We start from the raw sequence: 16,499 nt of genomic DNA, 5'->3' as shown, positions 1-16,499 counted from the left end.
CACTGCTGAGGTGTTAAAAATAAAGGAGAATTGTATTTTAAATGGAAATGAAGGGGCTCCATGTAGACCTTTGTGATCCTAAACATTTGTATGCACAAGCACCTCAAATTAATCTGGGACATATGCAGCCCTATTCTATAACTCAGGAGCAAGTCCTGATGAATGCAATGGATTTACTCCCAATAATTACAAAACAAATATGATGAATAGGATCATAAGTGTTCAATTTTGATATATAGTATCTATAGGGTATATTTCATGCAGAGTATTGCAAATATATTACTGGAATATTGTCGATTCTGCTCATTTCAGAGATTTTAAAAAATATATTATTCTGCTCTTCCAATTGTAGTCCAATCCTTAACTGCAGCAAATTGGCTGAAATAGTCTGACTGTCCTTCTAACTTTCTGAAAGGAGTTGACATCTTGAGAAACAAAAAAAGAACAGTAGTTTAGCCAAGGGGTGAGGATTGGTTTTCTGCATGTTAGATGGAGAGAGAGAATATTTTAGTCATAAATGAGAGATTATTAACTTTTATGACTTTGAAAGATCCATATTCACAATTGCCATAAAACAGACGAGTAGAGAAGGTCTTTCTTACCAGTGAATGGAGGGTCATAACTCTAATGGCAAAACAGCCACTTATTCTCCAAATGCATTTAAAATACACACAGAACTTACTGTCCATGTGACTATGCTGTCACTATATAGCGAAGTATGTGGAATAAATTTTGATTTAAATTTGAATTTCCAACCGCTGATATGATTGCCAGTAAAAGAACCCTAACACTTTTGAGATGATGTTTCCTTTCCCCATGTGCACAGTTTAGCTATTGCTATCTAGAATGATGGGTAGAAGAGAATGCAATTGTTAGGGTTAATTATATTCAGGCTCATAATATTGTTACATCCATGTTGATCTGCCTCTTTGGGGTTTTGCATACCCTACTAGCTGATAGTGAGTGACAGATTAATGGTTTACTAATGGGCCATTAAGCTCATTTTTATCACTTTGAATTGAAGTCCTGTCCAAGGTGGAATTATTTTGCCTTGGTGGAGCCTGGGAGAGAAAGCGAATGTGCATGTGAGGGGGAAACTGGCAAGCATGTTTGCAAACATCATTCCTTAGGAGAAGCCTTTGCTCCATTGTTTGTTCCTTTGTTTGAAATCCTGAACTTAGTATTTCCTGTGTTGCTTCTGCTCTACCCCGTACTATTGCTTCAGCATCTGTATTTGTAAATATTATTATTATTATTATTCATTCCATTTCTGTACTGCTATATATTTCAAAGAAATAAACTCAAAGTGGTTTGAGTTTTTAAAAAAATCAAATGAAACAATCCAGAATAAAGTCAGATGTAAAGCATACCTTCAAAGCAAAATAATTAACAGGAAACTAAAATATTATCTTAAAGATTTCAAAACAAAAGATTATGAAGGCGGTCAACTTCAGAATGCATACTTAACGAAGCAACATTAACACACATGCACACTGTCTCTCTCACTATATATATAAAACATTACAAAAGCAACATTAACACACATATACACTGTCTCTCTCACTATATATATAAAACATTACAAAAATAAAGCATTACTTAAGAAAAATAGAAAATGCACATTTAAAACAGTGTAATTAAGAAGAGTATAATTATTATCATAAGCTTAGAACGCATCTGCTGCTGTTGCTGCCAATCTTGCCAATGGTGGCTCATGGCGGCGGAAGCTGAGGCTTGGTGACCTGGAGCTTGATGATGTGCAACCCCAAATTTTGGATCCTCTCCAAACTAATGCCAAAGTTGTGTGCTTGTTTTGTGCTGTTTATGCCACAAAGCTTGTGTTTTGTGCTGCCCCCCAAACTAAGTAATTGATACTCAGCCCGGGGTTACAAGCTGGCACCCCAAAATCCAACTTTGTCCAATCTCCTTCAAACAGATGCCAAAGTTTTATGTTCATTTTGTGCCACAAACCCCACATTTTGTGCCTCTCCCCAAACTGATACTGATACCGGGGGCCATAGGTGTTGAATAGTGGGTAGACATAGCAGACAAAGCAGCGATTTCTCCAGAGCAGCTCTTTATTTGTACGCTGGAACAGAACTGAACAGCAAACAGCTCAGCCAGCCTGATTGTAGCAACAACAACCCAGGGTTTCCCGCCTAAAGTAACTGACGTGGACCTGAGTGAAAACTATCTACACGATACTCCTGGTGGGCAGGGTGAGAACTTCAATACATAACACCCCTCCCCACCGAGATAAGGCATTAGTTACAATCATAGTGGTTCCATTACATACAGCAATACCCTTATTGGTTTCAGTAAGGCACATAAGCATATTAATTGACCCTATTCACCATACAGCTTTACATGTGCAGTTTGTCCAGTGAACATAGTCTTTTAAATACGGGCTAATGGCCTTGCGGATTCCCTGGGCGGAGAGTTCAGCAGCTTCTGTGGCCGCGGCCTCCTCAATGGCTTTCTGCACCGTGAGGTCTGGCCTGGCGAGGAGATGCCGTTGCAGACGGATGTTCCGGACCCCACAGACGATTTGATCCACCAGGGCATCGTCTAAGTCTCAGAACTCGCAGTGCATTGCAGCCTGTTGGAGGGCAGTGGTGTAGTTGTTAATTGACTCCCCCTCTGCCTGGTTCCGGTGGTAGAACACATGGCGGGCAGCAATCTTGGACGGCTTTGGCGCGTAGTGGTTGCGTAGCTTCTCTTGAATCGTGTCCCACGGCTCTGCCTGGACTGCTAGAGGCGCAACCAATGCTCGGGGCCATCGCGAACACTTCGGGGCCACAAAGGCTGAGGAAGAGGCCCCACTTCTGCTCTACAGACCCTCTTGTCAGCTCATTTGCTTGGAGGTAGCAGTCAAACCGAGCGAGGTAGGAGTCCCATGATTCAGAGGCTGGCACAAACGGCGGTAGAGGCACAAGTGAAGCCATGGTTCCGATGCCGACGTGGAGGCGATGGATGGAACACCGTGCTCTAGCCAGAAGGGTTAGCTCTGAATTGGTTCTGCTCCGTGATTTCGCTCAGTGTTTCAGCTCCGTGATTCAGCTCAGCTCAGAGGGTGGCCGCATCTGGCTGTGCTCTGATGTCCATCGATCCCGTCCTCGTCACCAGTTAGGTCCCCCCTGAACCCAGAATTCTGGGGCTGCCTCAAGCCTTTTCAGCAGCCACAGCTTTTGCAGCTGGAGTCTCGCCCTCTCAGGCCGGGGGGGGGGGGAAGGCCTGCAAGGCAGGGAGCAGGTCTTCCAGGGCTCACAGCCAGAACACCTCATGACAGAGACATTGTGAGGGCCCACATGTCTCTCCTGTAAAGGACTTGAGTCTCCCACTGCTGGGAAGTCCTGAGCAGCACTCGAGGAAGGGAAGCAGGCAGTCGTCTGGATAGAAGTGTTGCCAAACAGAGAAGAAATGCCAAACAAGTTGGAGAAATGCTTACTCATGATGACACCTAGGAGGTCTCTGAGACATTAAAATCTGGCCTTAAAGGGGACCGCTTTACCTTTTGTTGCTCCCTGGTAAGCAGCTGGTGCTTTCATCAGTGCAGGTTTGAAGGGAAAAGCCATACCCCTCGACCTTTGTTTTGTCCAGCAACTATCCATTCTACATTCACCGCCCTCTGGGACCTGTATGGTCCTAGTTCTTAGCACCAGCCCTGTGCTACCTTAATCTGGCAGACTAATCCTTATCCCATGTTTTAACAACCTCTAAGAAATGGCCTGCAAAACTATATAGTATCCAGATGTTCCTTGCTGTGTTCCAGTCAAAATCTGTGTACTTAAATACTCTGGTTTCACAAATCCTCAGGAAATGCCTAGAAACTCATGCTAAGCAACTGTGCATTTCCACTGCAAGCTGTAGCATTCATTGATGGGCCCAGGGTAGCGTTTATAACCCTTGCTGTTATTTAAGCATTAAGTATTATGAACATTTTGCAGAACACATGCATACTGTGTGAACCAGAAGCTGTGTTTGGCATCCACATAATTCATAGCAGGATCCATTTATGTTGCTCCATGGTGTGCTATTTGAGAGTAAAGCATTGCTTATTCCTTCATTATTGCTTAATTAAAATATAAGATTTGTCTGTGCTGATCTGCCATTTCCCTGCTGGCTCCTGACAAAGAGAGGAAGAACTGTTGAAGGAGGGGAGGCTAGGATTCCTAGGAGAAGAACATTTCTTCCCTTTTCTTCAAATGGATACTCATTTTGTCCGTAATCCAGCAGGAATCCTCTTTTCACTTTCCTTCCTCCCCTCTAACCTTTCCACTGTCTAGGTGGCCTGCTTTGGGGAGAATATCCATTCTGCCTTCCTTAAAGCGATGCTGTCTACTGGGTTTAAGCTGCCACAGAAGGGAATTCTGCTTGGAATCCAGGTGAGTTTGATACTGCAGAAAAGGCATGGGAGCTCTCCAAGGTCATTTCTAGACTGTTGCTATTTTCTGGTGTTCAGTTACATGCTGGAGAATTCAGGTTGCACAATTCAAATGGACGTGGAAGCCCTGCCAAGGGACTTGCGCTTGCTCCCCCCCACCTCTCCTGCCCCAATACTTGTCCTGGTGGATCTTGGCATAGCGCTACGTTGAGTTCACTCCTTTGCTGCATTTGAAGTTCTAAATCAGGCCTTCGTTTCAGGACAATAAAAGGAGCCCAACCAAAAATAAAGAAATAAATTCAAGGAGACTTCCCTCCCCGCCACCCCCTCCTCATGCAATGCTCCTTAACTGCCTCGGGGTAATTACAAGCAGGAGACACAGAAGTGTGATACGTTCATAAATCTCCACAAGGCCTGTGTGTCTGTTCCCCAAATGATCAGTCACTACATCTGAGATTAGAAAATGCTTGGGGTCTCATAAAAAAACAATTGATGGCCTTTTGCAATTCCCCCGCTGTGCTTGTAATAAGCTTACGCCCTGCATAAAGTCAATAAGAAAATAATTAAAAACAATACCGACTTTCCAGGCTGTGAATGATTATTACGGTTGCTGAGACCGGGTGTGGGAATTGGGCCCACCAGTTTCAACCTCAGAAAGCAGGTATTAGACAAGAATTGCCATGCTGGGGGGGGGGGCAATACTGTCATGGCAGCGGGGGGTGCCTTGAAGAGAATTGACACCACTAAGCTACTATTACACATGGAAAATGAATTCTACTGCCAGCTTTGATACAAACGGGTATGTTCTTGGGGCAAAAATAGTTCTGGCTTTGTGTCTCTGTTCTTCGCTGTTTAGCACTTTAGAGTGGGGTAGATATTGATATCCCTACAAACTGTAGGGCTGTGCCATATGCTGTAGTGTGCTCTGCTGAGCAGATGATGCTATCCCAATAAGACAGCGGTATATAAATCATTGTGAAGGTGCAATACTTGACCTGTAAGTAGATGCTCAGTCAAACTGCATGCCCTTTTGGAAAATCCCTGGCTAGTGATTAATGAGCACTGCATATGTTTTCTGTGCTGAAACTGTAGGTCTTAAAGAGTCACCAGGTCATGGGAAGTGGAAATAAAATGTCAACTTCATTTATTAACTCGCTGATTTTCTTTTTCATGCATCTTTCCCTCTTGGATTAATTGCTCAGTGACAGGGGTGTTTTTATGTGTCTGTGGGCCTGGAAACCTCAAGAAAAGGGAGGAAATCCAATTTGAATAAAGATGCAAACTGTTTCTTCTTAAAGTAAAATAATCCAGGCATAATTTAGAAGGGAAATGGGATGTTCAGTAGAATTTACAAGAAACAGAGCACCTTATTAGCTGGCAGAAGACCAAGCACCCTATCAGCTACAACACCCATTGTGCCAATAAAGGCTGAATGAATGGAAAGCTACAACACCACTAAGACATGGAACACTATAAGCAGAACAAAAGGTTCTGATTACTGAAGCTCTATGTCCCTTTGAGAAGACTTTTAGACACTGCCTGCTCTCAAGGGCTGTGAATGAACTAAACAGATCTGTGGCACTTTTCTTCCTCTGAGGCTATTTTAGATTGGCTTATTGGGCATGGGGAGGGTGTGCAAATGCCAGGATGAGAGGTACCAATGGGCTCCCACTGTGAATTGCCTGATGCATTAGGTGGGTGGACGGGCGTGGAATAGGGAGTCTCGTTGACTCATCAGAAGCTACCTTGATGGAAGTGGATAAAGGAAGCTGCCTCAGGGTCTCTACCTTGTCTGGCATAGCCTACTCCTGTTACTGCAGCCACGTCGATGGCAGGAATAGTATGGAACAGCTTGTTCAGCCCTGTTATTGGCCATGCTGTTTCCTTGCTCCCCTCTCAGTCTCCTTCTTGAACACATCCCAAAGAGCAGTAGTTCAGCTGTTGTAAATCTTGTGGTGATTTATTTATTTACAGCCCTTCACCCCAAGGTGCCAGTGTTGGAAAACAACTTAGCCCAGGCCACGTGGACCCTCCGAGAGCCTCCTCCTCAAGAGCAGCCTGGGTGGGAAACGCTCCCCAGGTCTTCCTTTGCTGGGTCAGGCACAGTGGTGGCTTCAGGGCAAACCCACCAGGCTGCCCCTCCCCACTTCCCAATATGCTTGCAAATTCAGTTGCGTTCAATACAAATAGTGCCCTTGAATTATTGAACCGAAGTGGTCAGGGGCATCAGTATGTATCATAAAATGACAATAATGATGCTGATTTGCACCAGAAGGTTCTGATGATTCCATTTTGATGGTTTTGAGGTTGGGGTGGGGGAAAGAGACCGACAATGCTAATGAAGTGATTTTTGGCTGGAACCTTGCATTTTCTATTAAACAACATTAGATGAATGGCTCTTTTAATTCCCTTTCCTGATTGGGCTATTTAGTAATGCTTGTGGGAAGAAGCGCATCTGTCTTACAGCTGTGGTGCAGAAATGCTGAGCGTCACAAAATGCTGAGAGCATTCAAGGAGTGCTTTATTTTTAGGTCCAGATAACAGAGACCAATTTTTTGGCAATCTCCTGCATGAGGCTGTGCATATTCTGAGTGTGTGTGAATTCACGAGGGCACTTGGTCTTAGTGCTGTCTCTCTTCCCTGAGTGGTGGGATGTTCACAGTGGCCTTTGGACTCCTGCATTCCTCTGGAGGGAAGAGCAGTGCAGACTAAGCACCTGGTCCTTAAATACACTTAACATGTTAACATTCACAATGACTATGCAATCCTACCTGTGAACTGCTCACACATGGAACTGAGCAACTGCTCCTGTCCCCTCCCTCCAGCATGCATGCTCTGAGCACATGACGGGCACCATCCTGCTATGTGTTTCCCAGGAACCGTCCTTCCATTGTGATGGGTTTTTAGAATAGCTGGCCGGTGTTCACTTGTACAGGTTATTCCGTAGCTGCTAGCATGGTGCACAAGTAGTATTACTACAAAAAACTTTCCCCAAAACCTAGCCTGCTCCAGCTTACCTCTTTTAGCAACTTCTCAACTAAAACCCAGCAATCATTTACATGCAGTGAATTACGCCTGGTAGGAGAGTGCAACTTGCTGGGGACATGCTGTGAAGTGTAGGTATAATATAGTGAGTGTGTGTGTACATATGTACTGTCCAGAATTCTATAATGAAAGGTAGGATATAAACAGAATAGCTTGCATAAGACTGGAAGCCAGAATAGATTGAAATGCTAAGGAAAGGTCCTATTTAATTTCCTTACGTTGAACTATGCATTTGAGAGTGGTAGCCTCAGTCCAGTGCTAAAGAGAAGGATCCAAAGCTGTGAACACCATTATACTGTTGCAGAATTAGGCACCCAGAAAACAACTTTCTAGATTAAAACAATGGCTGGTGAAGACGCCTTGATTATAAATCCTTTCCCAGCATAATTTTCTTTATCTGAAAGCAGCTGTTGGAGCCCCAATTTGGGTCAGAGCTGCGGCATAGGAGTTGGATGGGGCTTGGCTCAGTATTTCTCCCTGTGCCGCGGCCTCTTTCCTTTAAAAAAAAAAGTTTGGGGCCCTTCCAATGTCCCTTTATTCTTTTTTATTGGTGGGAAATGCAAATGTAAGCAAGAATCTCAACAGTCATGCAAGCACTGGAAGTGGAAGAGAGGCTGAAAGGTGCTAATGTCAATATGAAAACGCAACCATATATTATGGGATGTGGCAGGTACACTTTGTGCTCTAGAGTCTTTGTGGTGTGCCTCTTTCCAAACCACTTCTTCAGAGCTAGCAGCCCTGCGGGGGAATTTGCATTGAGGACTGAAGCGCAGAAGAAATGGGTCAGCCCCCTCTCCCTCCTTCTGTGCCACGGCTCTGATCCAATCTGGGGCTCCAACAGCTGCTTTTAAAAGAAGAAAATTAAATTGGGAGACCCAAACATTTGTTGCTTGTGTACCACATAGTTCAGCCCTTAAGACTCGCCAAAAACATTTAAATGATTTGAAAAACAGATTCGTTCAGTGTGCATGTAGGCAGTTACTGGCTAATCTGTGTAGATTTATTCTGAGTGTAGAATCAGGACTTTCTTGCGTCAGAACTATTTAGAGTAGCGTTCAGTCCTACCTGATCCCACACTCATCCTAGCTCAAAAATTGCTTTGTATTCTGAATCTAATAAAATTCTTAACCAATGCATCAGGGGAGATATTCTCTGCTACTTTTAGCTTGAATTGAACTGGCATTGGTCCATAAAAATTTAAAAATCATCTGAGGACGTGTGTCTGTTTTTAAAGGCTAATTATGTAACAGTGTGAAAAACATTTTGAAAGAAATGAGAAAACCCATTTCAAAACTGAACCCTGATAGCTTGCTGTAAATAAGCAAGCTTGTACTTCGTGGTTTTTAGTAGCGAATGGTTTCTTGCTCAGGTACTTTCAATCAGCTTCTACATCTAGGGCAGTTCAGATGAAGGCTGACAGCTGTAATTTCTTTTCGAGGAGAGCCTGTTTTATGTGTCACAAGTGTTCAGTACATGTTTGATAGAAGTTTATAATACTGTTGTGAAAGCCAACACCCCTGACCAGAAGCCACAGCGATTCCATAGCAGGGAAGCTGCCAAGCCTGTCATGTTGGATATTTGTATTTTCCATTTAATGTAGAGAGTAGAAATAGTTTTTTCCATGAAGTTCTTTCCAGTGACTATGGACCTTGAAGCTATGGCTTGACTCATTTTTCCACCACAAACTCCTTGCTCGACTCTTCAGGGTTGTTCAGTCAGTGTGACCTCTCCCAGAATCAAAGAATCCATAGCGCTAGCTTGAAAAAACAAACGGCTTTGTGAAATCCTGACTCTTTGTTGGTCAAAAGCCGCTGTAGACTAACACATGGAAAGTACTTTCCCCTTGAAGGACAACATCTGTGAACTCCCCTGAGACCTCCGGGTATAGGGAGGTATATAAATTCAATAAACATTAATAAATAAAAATTAATAATGATAACATCTGCTGCCTTTCAACTGGCCAATGCTAAATATTCCACAGTATCAAATATATTTTTATTGGAATGCTATCTCTAAGCTGCAAGCTGAATTCATTGAATCATAACTAGGTTGTAAAATTATATCCTTCCTGTCTTAATTTTATTTTGAATAGACTGGTGTGGAAGGCGGTCAATTCTATGCATGCATTTCATCCAATTACCAGCTCTGCCTGCATCTTTGCCATCCTCCTCCACCACTCTCTGCCCGTCTATCGCTGCTGGCTTCATGGCAAAAGTGGAAACAACAGTGTTTCATGTGGGTAGCCAGAGAATGGCTGTTGCGTTCAGAGCTGGTACCTCCAGGAAGTTTGTACCGCACTTCTGGGGAAGAGAACAAACTAAATTTCTCGTCTTCTGTTGTCACCGGGCTTCATGCATTGTGGCTGAAACTTTCTAAAGTCCATGAAGAAGAAATCCATCAGAAAATATTATTTTCTATAGATAGCTGTTTCAAAAAGCTTTTCTACTATATAGCTTCCAATTCAGGACCGGGTTCATTCTACAGCCTCCTTTAGTTTTCAACTTTCATTTAAAAGAAAAAGCAAGTTTCCAGTTCTCATGATCATAGTATCTTAGAGTTGGAAGGTACCCAAGGGTCATATAGTCCAACCCCCTGCAATGAAGGTCGAGAGAATCCTGCCCAGGTTTGATGTCTGGGAGCTGGAAGAGGGTTTTTACTCAAGATGAGTCCCTGTTCTCATGCCCCTGCCCTCACACAACTAGCCTTCCTCCATTTCCCCAAATTCCTGGTAAAAATCAGGATTAAAAATTCTAAATTGTGCACATACACACACAAAAATGTGACTAAGCAAAGCTTGTTAATAAACCTGTTCATGCAAACGTGCTCAAATCACATAAATTGCCCTGCTTGCAAGTTTTGGTTCTCTAGTTGCTGAATTTGACACTTCATAGTCCAGTAATCCTACTCCCCAGCTATAAAAACCCTCAAAGGCAGTGTGCTGTGTTAAGATTCTGGGGAATCCAACTTATTGGCGAGATATGGACTTCAGTTCCATGGCAAACAGTGCCTTTGAAGCTTGTTAATCTACAAGAACTTGCCAACTGCAAGAAAGCTCATGCCCTTTATAGCTTTCAGTGACATTCACTTTTAAAAGAGAGAGATGTCCAAGACTAACACAGAGCTTTATTACATGCCCCACTATAATAGCAGAGCTTTACTGCATCTTGTGAAATATCCACTCTGCAAACACTTTCACATCTGTGGGAAGGAGGTGTTGCTGTGTAAAACATGGCTTTGAGACCCACTTTCTACATTGTTCTTTCAGCCTTCCTTCCGTCCTAAATTCCTCCATGAAGCAGAGCAGCTCCATAGTCAAGGTTTTAAGGTATTGTCTGTGTGTGTGTGTGTGTGTGTGTGTGTATGAAAAGCTGAGACCTCTTGTGTTCAAGCAAACCTAAGACGTGACCATGTATGGACAGGCATGTTGCGTGTGTTGCTTTGTCGTGTAGTTTTTACTGGCAGTACGTGCGTGCCAACCAGACCTAATTTTCTAAGAGTAAAGGGGTCATATGGCTGAAAGCAACAACAGCCATACACCCTGTAATTCTCTGTCCCATAATAATCTCATAAAATAAAATGTGTCATTGCACATTGTTCAGCCCCTGCTGCGCTTCTGTGGCTGGCATTCACAGGGTAGGAAGCTTGCAATGCAATTAGGTTCTGTCAGACACATATAGGTTAGTTTACCAGATGCTACCAAGAGAGAAGGGAACCAAGTTCACAGAACAGGAGACACATGCCCTTGGTAACACCCCAGTTTCATTAATATTTTGAGACCCGCTATTTCTTTTGAAAATGAGTCCAGCAGGTGAGGAGACCGAGTTTAGGATGGTCCAGAGTCTCCTGCTTGCTGCTGGCTCTTTAAGCTCCATGCAAAGCAGAGGGCACTGGGCATAAGTTACCAAGTTTCCCCACGGTGGTCAGTGTCCAATATACTGTACCAGACAGACTTAGGTCTGTGACATCACCTTACAAGAATCTTCTTTTTTAACATGGGCATTTAAAGAGAGAAAACTGCAGTTCACATATACCTAAGTAAGTTTATTACCCCCCCCCCCGGTGATGTTACTGAAAGTCAGTAGGAAGCATTTTATTTATTTTAGTCAGCCACATACAGAACTGTTGAGATAAGATCTGTTTTTTTATTAATTATATAACACAAATGTCTTTTTATTGCTTTGCAGCTTTATGCTACAGAAGCAACTTCTCGGTGGCTCAATGCCAACGGCATTCCCGTGTCTCCAGTCGCGTGGCCATCACAGGAAAACACAGACCCCACACTCCTTCCAATCCAACAGTAAGACTTTCAGCAAATTTGCAGAAAGGGGAGTGGAAATCTGAGAAAATAATCTTGGGCTTCTGGACATGTTATTTTTGGGCCTGCTGTCCCACTTTCAGCTGGGAAATTGACCTTCCCTCTGTTGTCTGACGGTAGTCCAGCTGGCTCACTGGCCTACCCAACCCAGGGTTCAACTGGTGTGAACTGTATAAACATGGAAAAGCAAATTTTTGTGACATCACAACTCTTCTTCCTCACGGCTTGTAGTTTCCCGGTTCATGGAAGACAAGTGTTAGTTTTGAGTGATGTGATGTTATTAGCACAAGTGAGCAAGCTAGAATATAGCCTGGCTGTAATTCATTTGTCATATCAGGAAAATCTATTTTATCCACTGCACATAGTTGACAGAGGAGCACTGTTTCCAGACGAATGTATTACAGCTAGCCATTGTGTGGGGTCCTGTGTCGTATAAAGCCAAAAAAGATTAAGATGGAGAGAGCGGGATCAAGACCTGGAGGAACCCTGAACGCCTTCAGCTCCTGTTGGCTTTGCAGGCATATGAACTTCATCCTGATCATATGGATTAGTTTAGTTTAAGCTGCTGCTGAGCTGGTAGTGGCTGCAGGAGCACAATCCTGTGCGGAGCTGAATATGGTCCAGAAGACTCCATGCATCTTTCGTATATTCCACCCACTGCTGTGCTTGTGTCTCACACTGTTTGCTTTTAAGTTTGAACATCTTCATCGCAATGGTAGGCAGGTAGCTTCAAGGTGCTCTCATGCCTTTGGACCAAGCTTTAGAGATGTAAAATACCTACACAGTACAAAGTTTTGTGCTGATGGAATATTGGAGGGAGGGCGGTGGAAATACCTTATTTTGCTTTGCTGGACTCCGTTATCTTTTATTTTTACACAAATATCTTGTGCCTTTCATTTCAGGCTCATAAAAGATGGGAGCATAGACTTGGTAATTAACCTTCCCAATAACAACACAAAGTTTGTCCATGACAATTACGTGATCCGCAGGACAGCTGTTGACAGTGGTCTCTCTCTCCTCACTAATTTGCAGGTATATTGCTCACCATTTCCCACAATCAGGTTGTTGTTTTTTAGCATGACTGAGGTTAAGGCCCATTTTAAAGCCCTAATTAATGTTTGAAAGCCAACTATTTTAAGCTTCACTCAGCTCACTGATTTAAGACATTTCCTGTCATCTGTGTTGTACTTCATAGGCAGTGCCTCTTTCTTGTGTCTCTGTTGCAGTTCTAAGGCCAATTCTTTAATGAAAGCAGGGTTGCTGGTTTTCAGCAAATCCATATACATAAAAGCTAGTGCAGTCCAGAGGTTATTAGTTCAGATCTAATCTCTTTGGTAATCTTGCTAGCTAGCTTTAGGCAAAAGCCTCTGTTTCTGAAACTCAGCCTGCTATATGCGGGGCTGTTGTAAAGATTAGAACAAGAGAACGTTCTGGGAGGCGGTGGAAGAAGTAGCAGCAACAGCAGGAGCAGAGAGCAGGAAGCTTCCTCCTTTGCCTGACTTCCTTCTCTGTTGCTCTGATGTTAAGGGGTGATATGATAGCCATGTTCAAATATATAAAAGGATGTCACATAGAGGAGGGAGAAAGGTTGTTTTCTGCTGCTCCAGAGAAGCGGACACGGAGCAATGGATCCAAACTACAAGAAAGAAGATTCCACCTAAACATTAGGAAGAACTTCCTGACAGTAAGAGCTGTTCGACAGTGGAATTTGCTGCCAAGGAGTGTGGTGAAGTCTCCTACTTTGGAGGTCTTTAAGCAGAGGCTTGACAACCATATGTCAGGAGTGCTCTGATGGTGTTTCCTGCTTGGCAGGGGGTTGGACTCGATGGCCCTTGTGGTCTCTTCCAACTCTAGGATTCTATGATTCTATGATGTTCTCCTGAGCTCCTTTGGGGAACTACATTTGCCATGCTGGGATTTTGCCATATTTTTTGCCCTATAGGACGCACTTTTCCCCCTCCAAAAATGAAAGGGAAATGTGTGTGTGTCCTATGGGGCGAATGCAGGCTTTCCCGGGCTTCCTGCAGCTCTGCGCCACCCTCCGGATCCTGGCACGAAGCCGCGCGGGGCTCTGGAGGGTGGCGCAGAGCTGCCTGCATTCCGAAGCCTGGTGCGCGCTGAAGAGCGCGCCCAGGCTTCGCGCACCTCTCCGCAAGCCTGGGGAGACCGGCGCGGCTCCCTAGGCTTGCGGATAGCAGGCTGTTCTGGGGGCTGGGGTCGGGGGAAGCTCGGGCTTCCCCCACGCCTGCCCCGTGCCTGGGGGGGGGAATAATTTTTTCCCCTTTATTCCCCCCCCAAAAAAAATTAGGTGCGTCCTATGGGGTGAAAAGGGGACGCGGGTGGCGCTGTGGGCTAAAGCCTCAGCGCCTAGGGCTTGCCGATCGAAAGGTCGGCGGTTCGAATCCCCGCGGCGGGGTGCGCTCCCGCTGCTCGGTCCCAGCGCCTGCCAACCTAGCAGTTCGAAAGCACCCCCGGGGGCAAGTAGATAAATAGGTACCGCTTACCAGCGGGAAGGTAAACGGCGTTCCGTGTGCGGCTCTGGCTCGCCAGAGCAGCGTTGTCACGCTGGCCACGTGACCCGGAAGTGTCTCCGGACAGCGCTGGCCCCCGGCCAATAGATGTGAGATGGGCGCACAAACCCCAGAGTCTGGCAAGACTGGCCCGTTTGGGCAGGGGTACCTTTACCTTTACCTTTATGGGGTGAAAAATACGGTAATTTTAATCTGAGCTAGAGAAGGTCTTTCGGGCTTGTAAAGCTCCCCTCTCGCTCCCTCCTCCGTGCCTCTTGCTCCCCTGCAGCCGCTCATACTGCAGAAACAGCCCCTAAAAGCATGTGAATTTTCACGAGGATCTTTTTAGATTTATTTTTATTTTGCACACTGCTGCAGAAATGTAGAGAACCAAATTTAAGATTAGTAAATAAGATGCTGAGAGCACCGAAAGTGACCTGTGCCTTTCATACCCATTACCAGCCCTGCTGGTAAGGATGATTCTTTGAGCCAAGCAGCAGTGAATGGAGGTATTTTGGGAGCTCTCCCATCATGCAAGCCTGTCCCTCATGAGTGGTTGGTTTTCATAACACGTGAACTAAAATATGATTAAATATGATAGGAGTGGGGAATTGAAAAATACAGTAGTTTTGAAAGGTGAGAATGCAGGATATAAATACCCAAAATATGTAAATATACATGGCTTGCATTGTATAGTTCCACTTGCTGCCCTATGATGTGTACTCTCCCTTATTTGCCCAACTGAACCTTTTCAGAAGCAGGAATTTGTCTTGTTGTTGTATGGACTTGATTGAACCGAGCTGAGCCCTTAACATGTGTTGCTTGCAAATCACTACAGCAAAATAAGCCCCCCCCCCCCAGTTCAGCCTTGGTGATTGGACTGTAAATCTCTATAAGAAGTGTGTTTTTGAATCAGCAATAAAAAAGTTATTAAATGATGTTTTTAAAATGGATAAACCTGCATAAAAGAACCTGTAGATGAAGCCTAGATGTAGCTTAATTCTCAGCAGCCTGTTTTGTTAAATTAATCCTTTAAAAATATTTTGTAAACATGTAAACAGCGCCTTGATTTTTCTGGTTTCAGGTGGCAAAGCTCTTCACCGAAGCTCTCAAATACTCTGGAAAACTCAACTCTAAAAGCCTCTTCCACTACAGACAGTTCAATGCCAACACAGCAGCGTAGAAGAACATCCCTCACTGATACTGAAAGGAGGAATGACATTCCCGACTGATGACATCTGCCCAGTTCTGTAGATAATGACCCCAATGAATGCCTGTGTGTCAAAGATTTGTCTTCTACTTTGGAGACACTTTTGTACCCACATATTCTAAATGCTGAATATTTGTAAAGGTTGTACCCTTGGACTGCGTTCTTCTGAAGGCTTCCTTAGATATATCCCATTGAATAGAGTGGGACTTACTTCTAAGTATATTTGCATTGTGTTTGGGTGGTAAGGTGAAATCCCAAAGAATTCTGAAATTGATTAACATGTTAAAGTATGAAATCAGTGTCTGGTTTTAATTTTTGGTGTTGCATCTGAGCATCTCCAAGTTCATTTATGTTACAGATGGTAACTTTCTAGGAATCAGAGATTATGCATTGGATGGAATGATTTCCCGGAAAAGGCCATAAAAATATGAAATGTCATGAGATATAGCAGCATTACATATGTTTTAACCAACAAACTGATTTGCATTTTTCCGCCTCATAGGTTGCTGGGAAATATTGGCTCCTTCCAAAGAAGGGGGGGGGGAGTGATTTCTTGCCTCCCTGAGTTGCTCTTATCATGACAAAAGATTTGTCGGGGAAGGTTTTACCCCAGGACGCCCTCACAATAACCCTGTGTTGTGTCAGGGCTTAGGGAGAAAGTCTCCTTTGAAGACTTGCAAAGATGTGGGAGGACCGTTGCTGACTGATACAGTGCCAGGTTTTTCACACGGAAGGTCCCATTACACCAACAAATGGTTGTTGTATTGTTACTTGTGCTGCAAAAATGTGTAGAGACCACAGTACAGAACAACAGGACACGGAAAGATCAGCCACATCTAGCAGAACGTCTGGCAGAGGTTTTCCCTTAGTAAAGTGTTTTTAGAATATGAGGAATAGCAATATGCATATTTATTCCAGTTCTGCTTCCTCCCCCACCACCTTTCATCCTTTTAGTGGCCCTTAATTCTCCTGCACTGATAAGAAATGGCACAAATAGAGGCCAAGATCATTGTCTCTGTAACTGCTACCTGGTTA

General features: G+C 44.0%; 1 protein-coding gene across 2 annotated transcripts in view; it reads left to right on the top strand.

Moving 5' to 3' along the window:
* The window catches only part of CPS1 (carbamoyl-phosphate synthase 1), a 159,965-nt gene extending 144,206 nt beyond the window's left edge, over positions 1–15,759 (top strand). For both annotated transcript variants that reach the window (XM_082228040.1, XM_082228039.1), the window contains 5 exons: positions 4,287–4,385; positions 10,695–10,754; positions 11,614–11,726; positions 12,647–12,776; positions 15,339–15,759. In XM_082228040.1, coding sequence (XP_082084166.1) covers positions 4,287–4,385; positions 10,695–10,754; positions 11,614–11,726; positions 12,647–12,776; positions 15,339–15,437 — 501 coding nt within the window. In that variant the 3' untranslated portion in view covers positions 15,438–15,759. The remainder of the gene's footprint in view (positions 1–4,286; positions 4,386–10,694; positions 10,755–11,613; positions 11,727–12,646; positions 12,777–15,338) is intronic.
* The last annotated feature ends 740 nt before the right edge of the window (positions 15,760–16,499 follow it).

This window comes from Podarcis vaucheri (assembly GCF_965113315.1).
Source record: "Podarcis vaucheri genome assembly, chromosome: 1".
In the NCBI taxonomy this organism is placed as follows: Eukaryota; Metazoa; Chordata; class Lepidosauria; order Squamata; family Lacertidae; genus Podarcis; species Podarcis vaucheri.
Note: the sequence above shows the minus strand (reverse complement) of the source record. Positions and strands in the feature narration are given on the sequence as shown.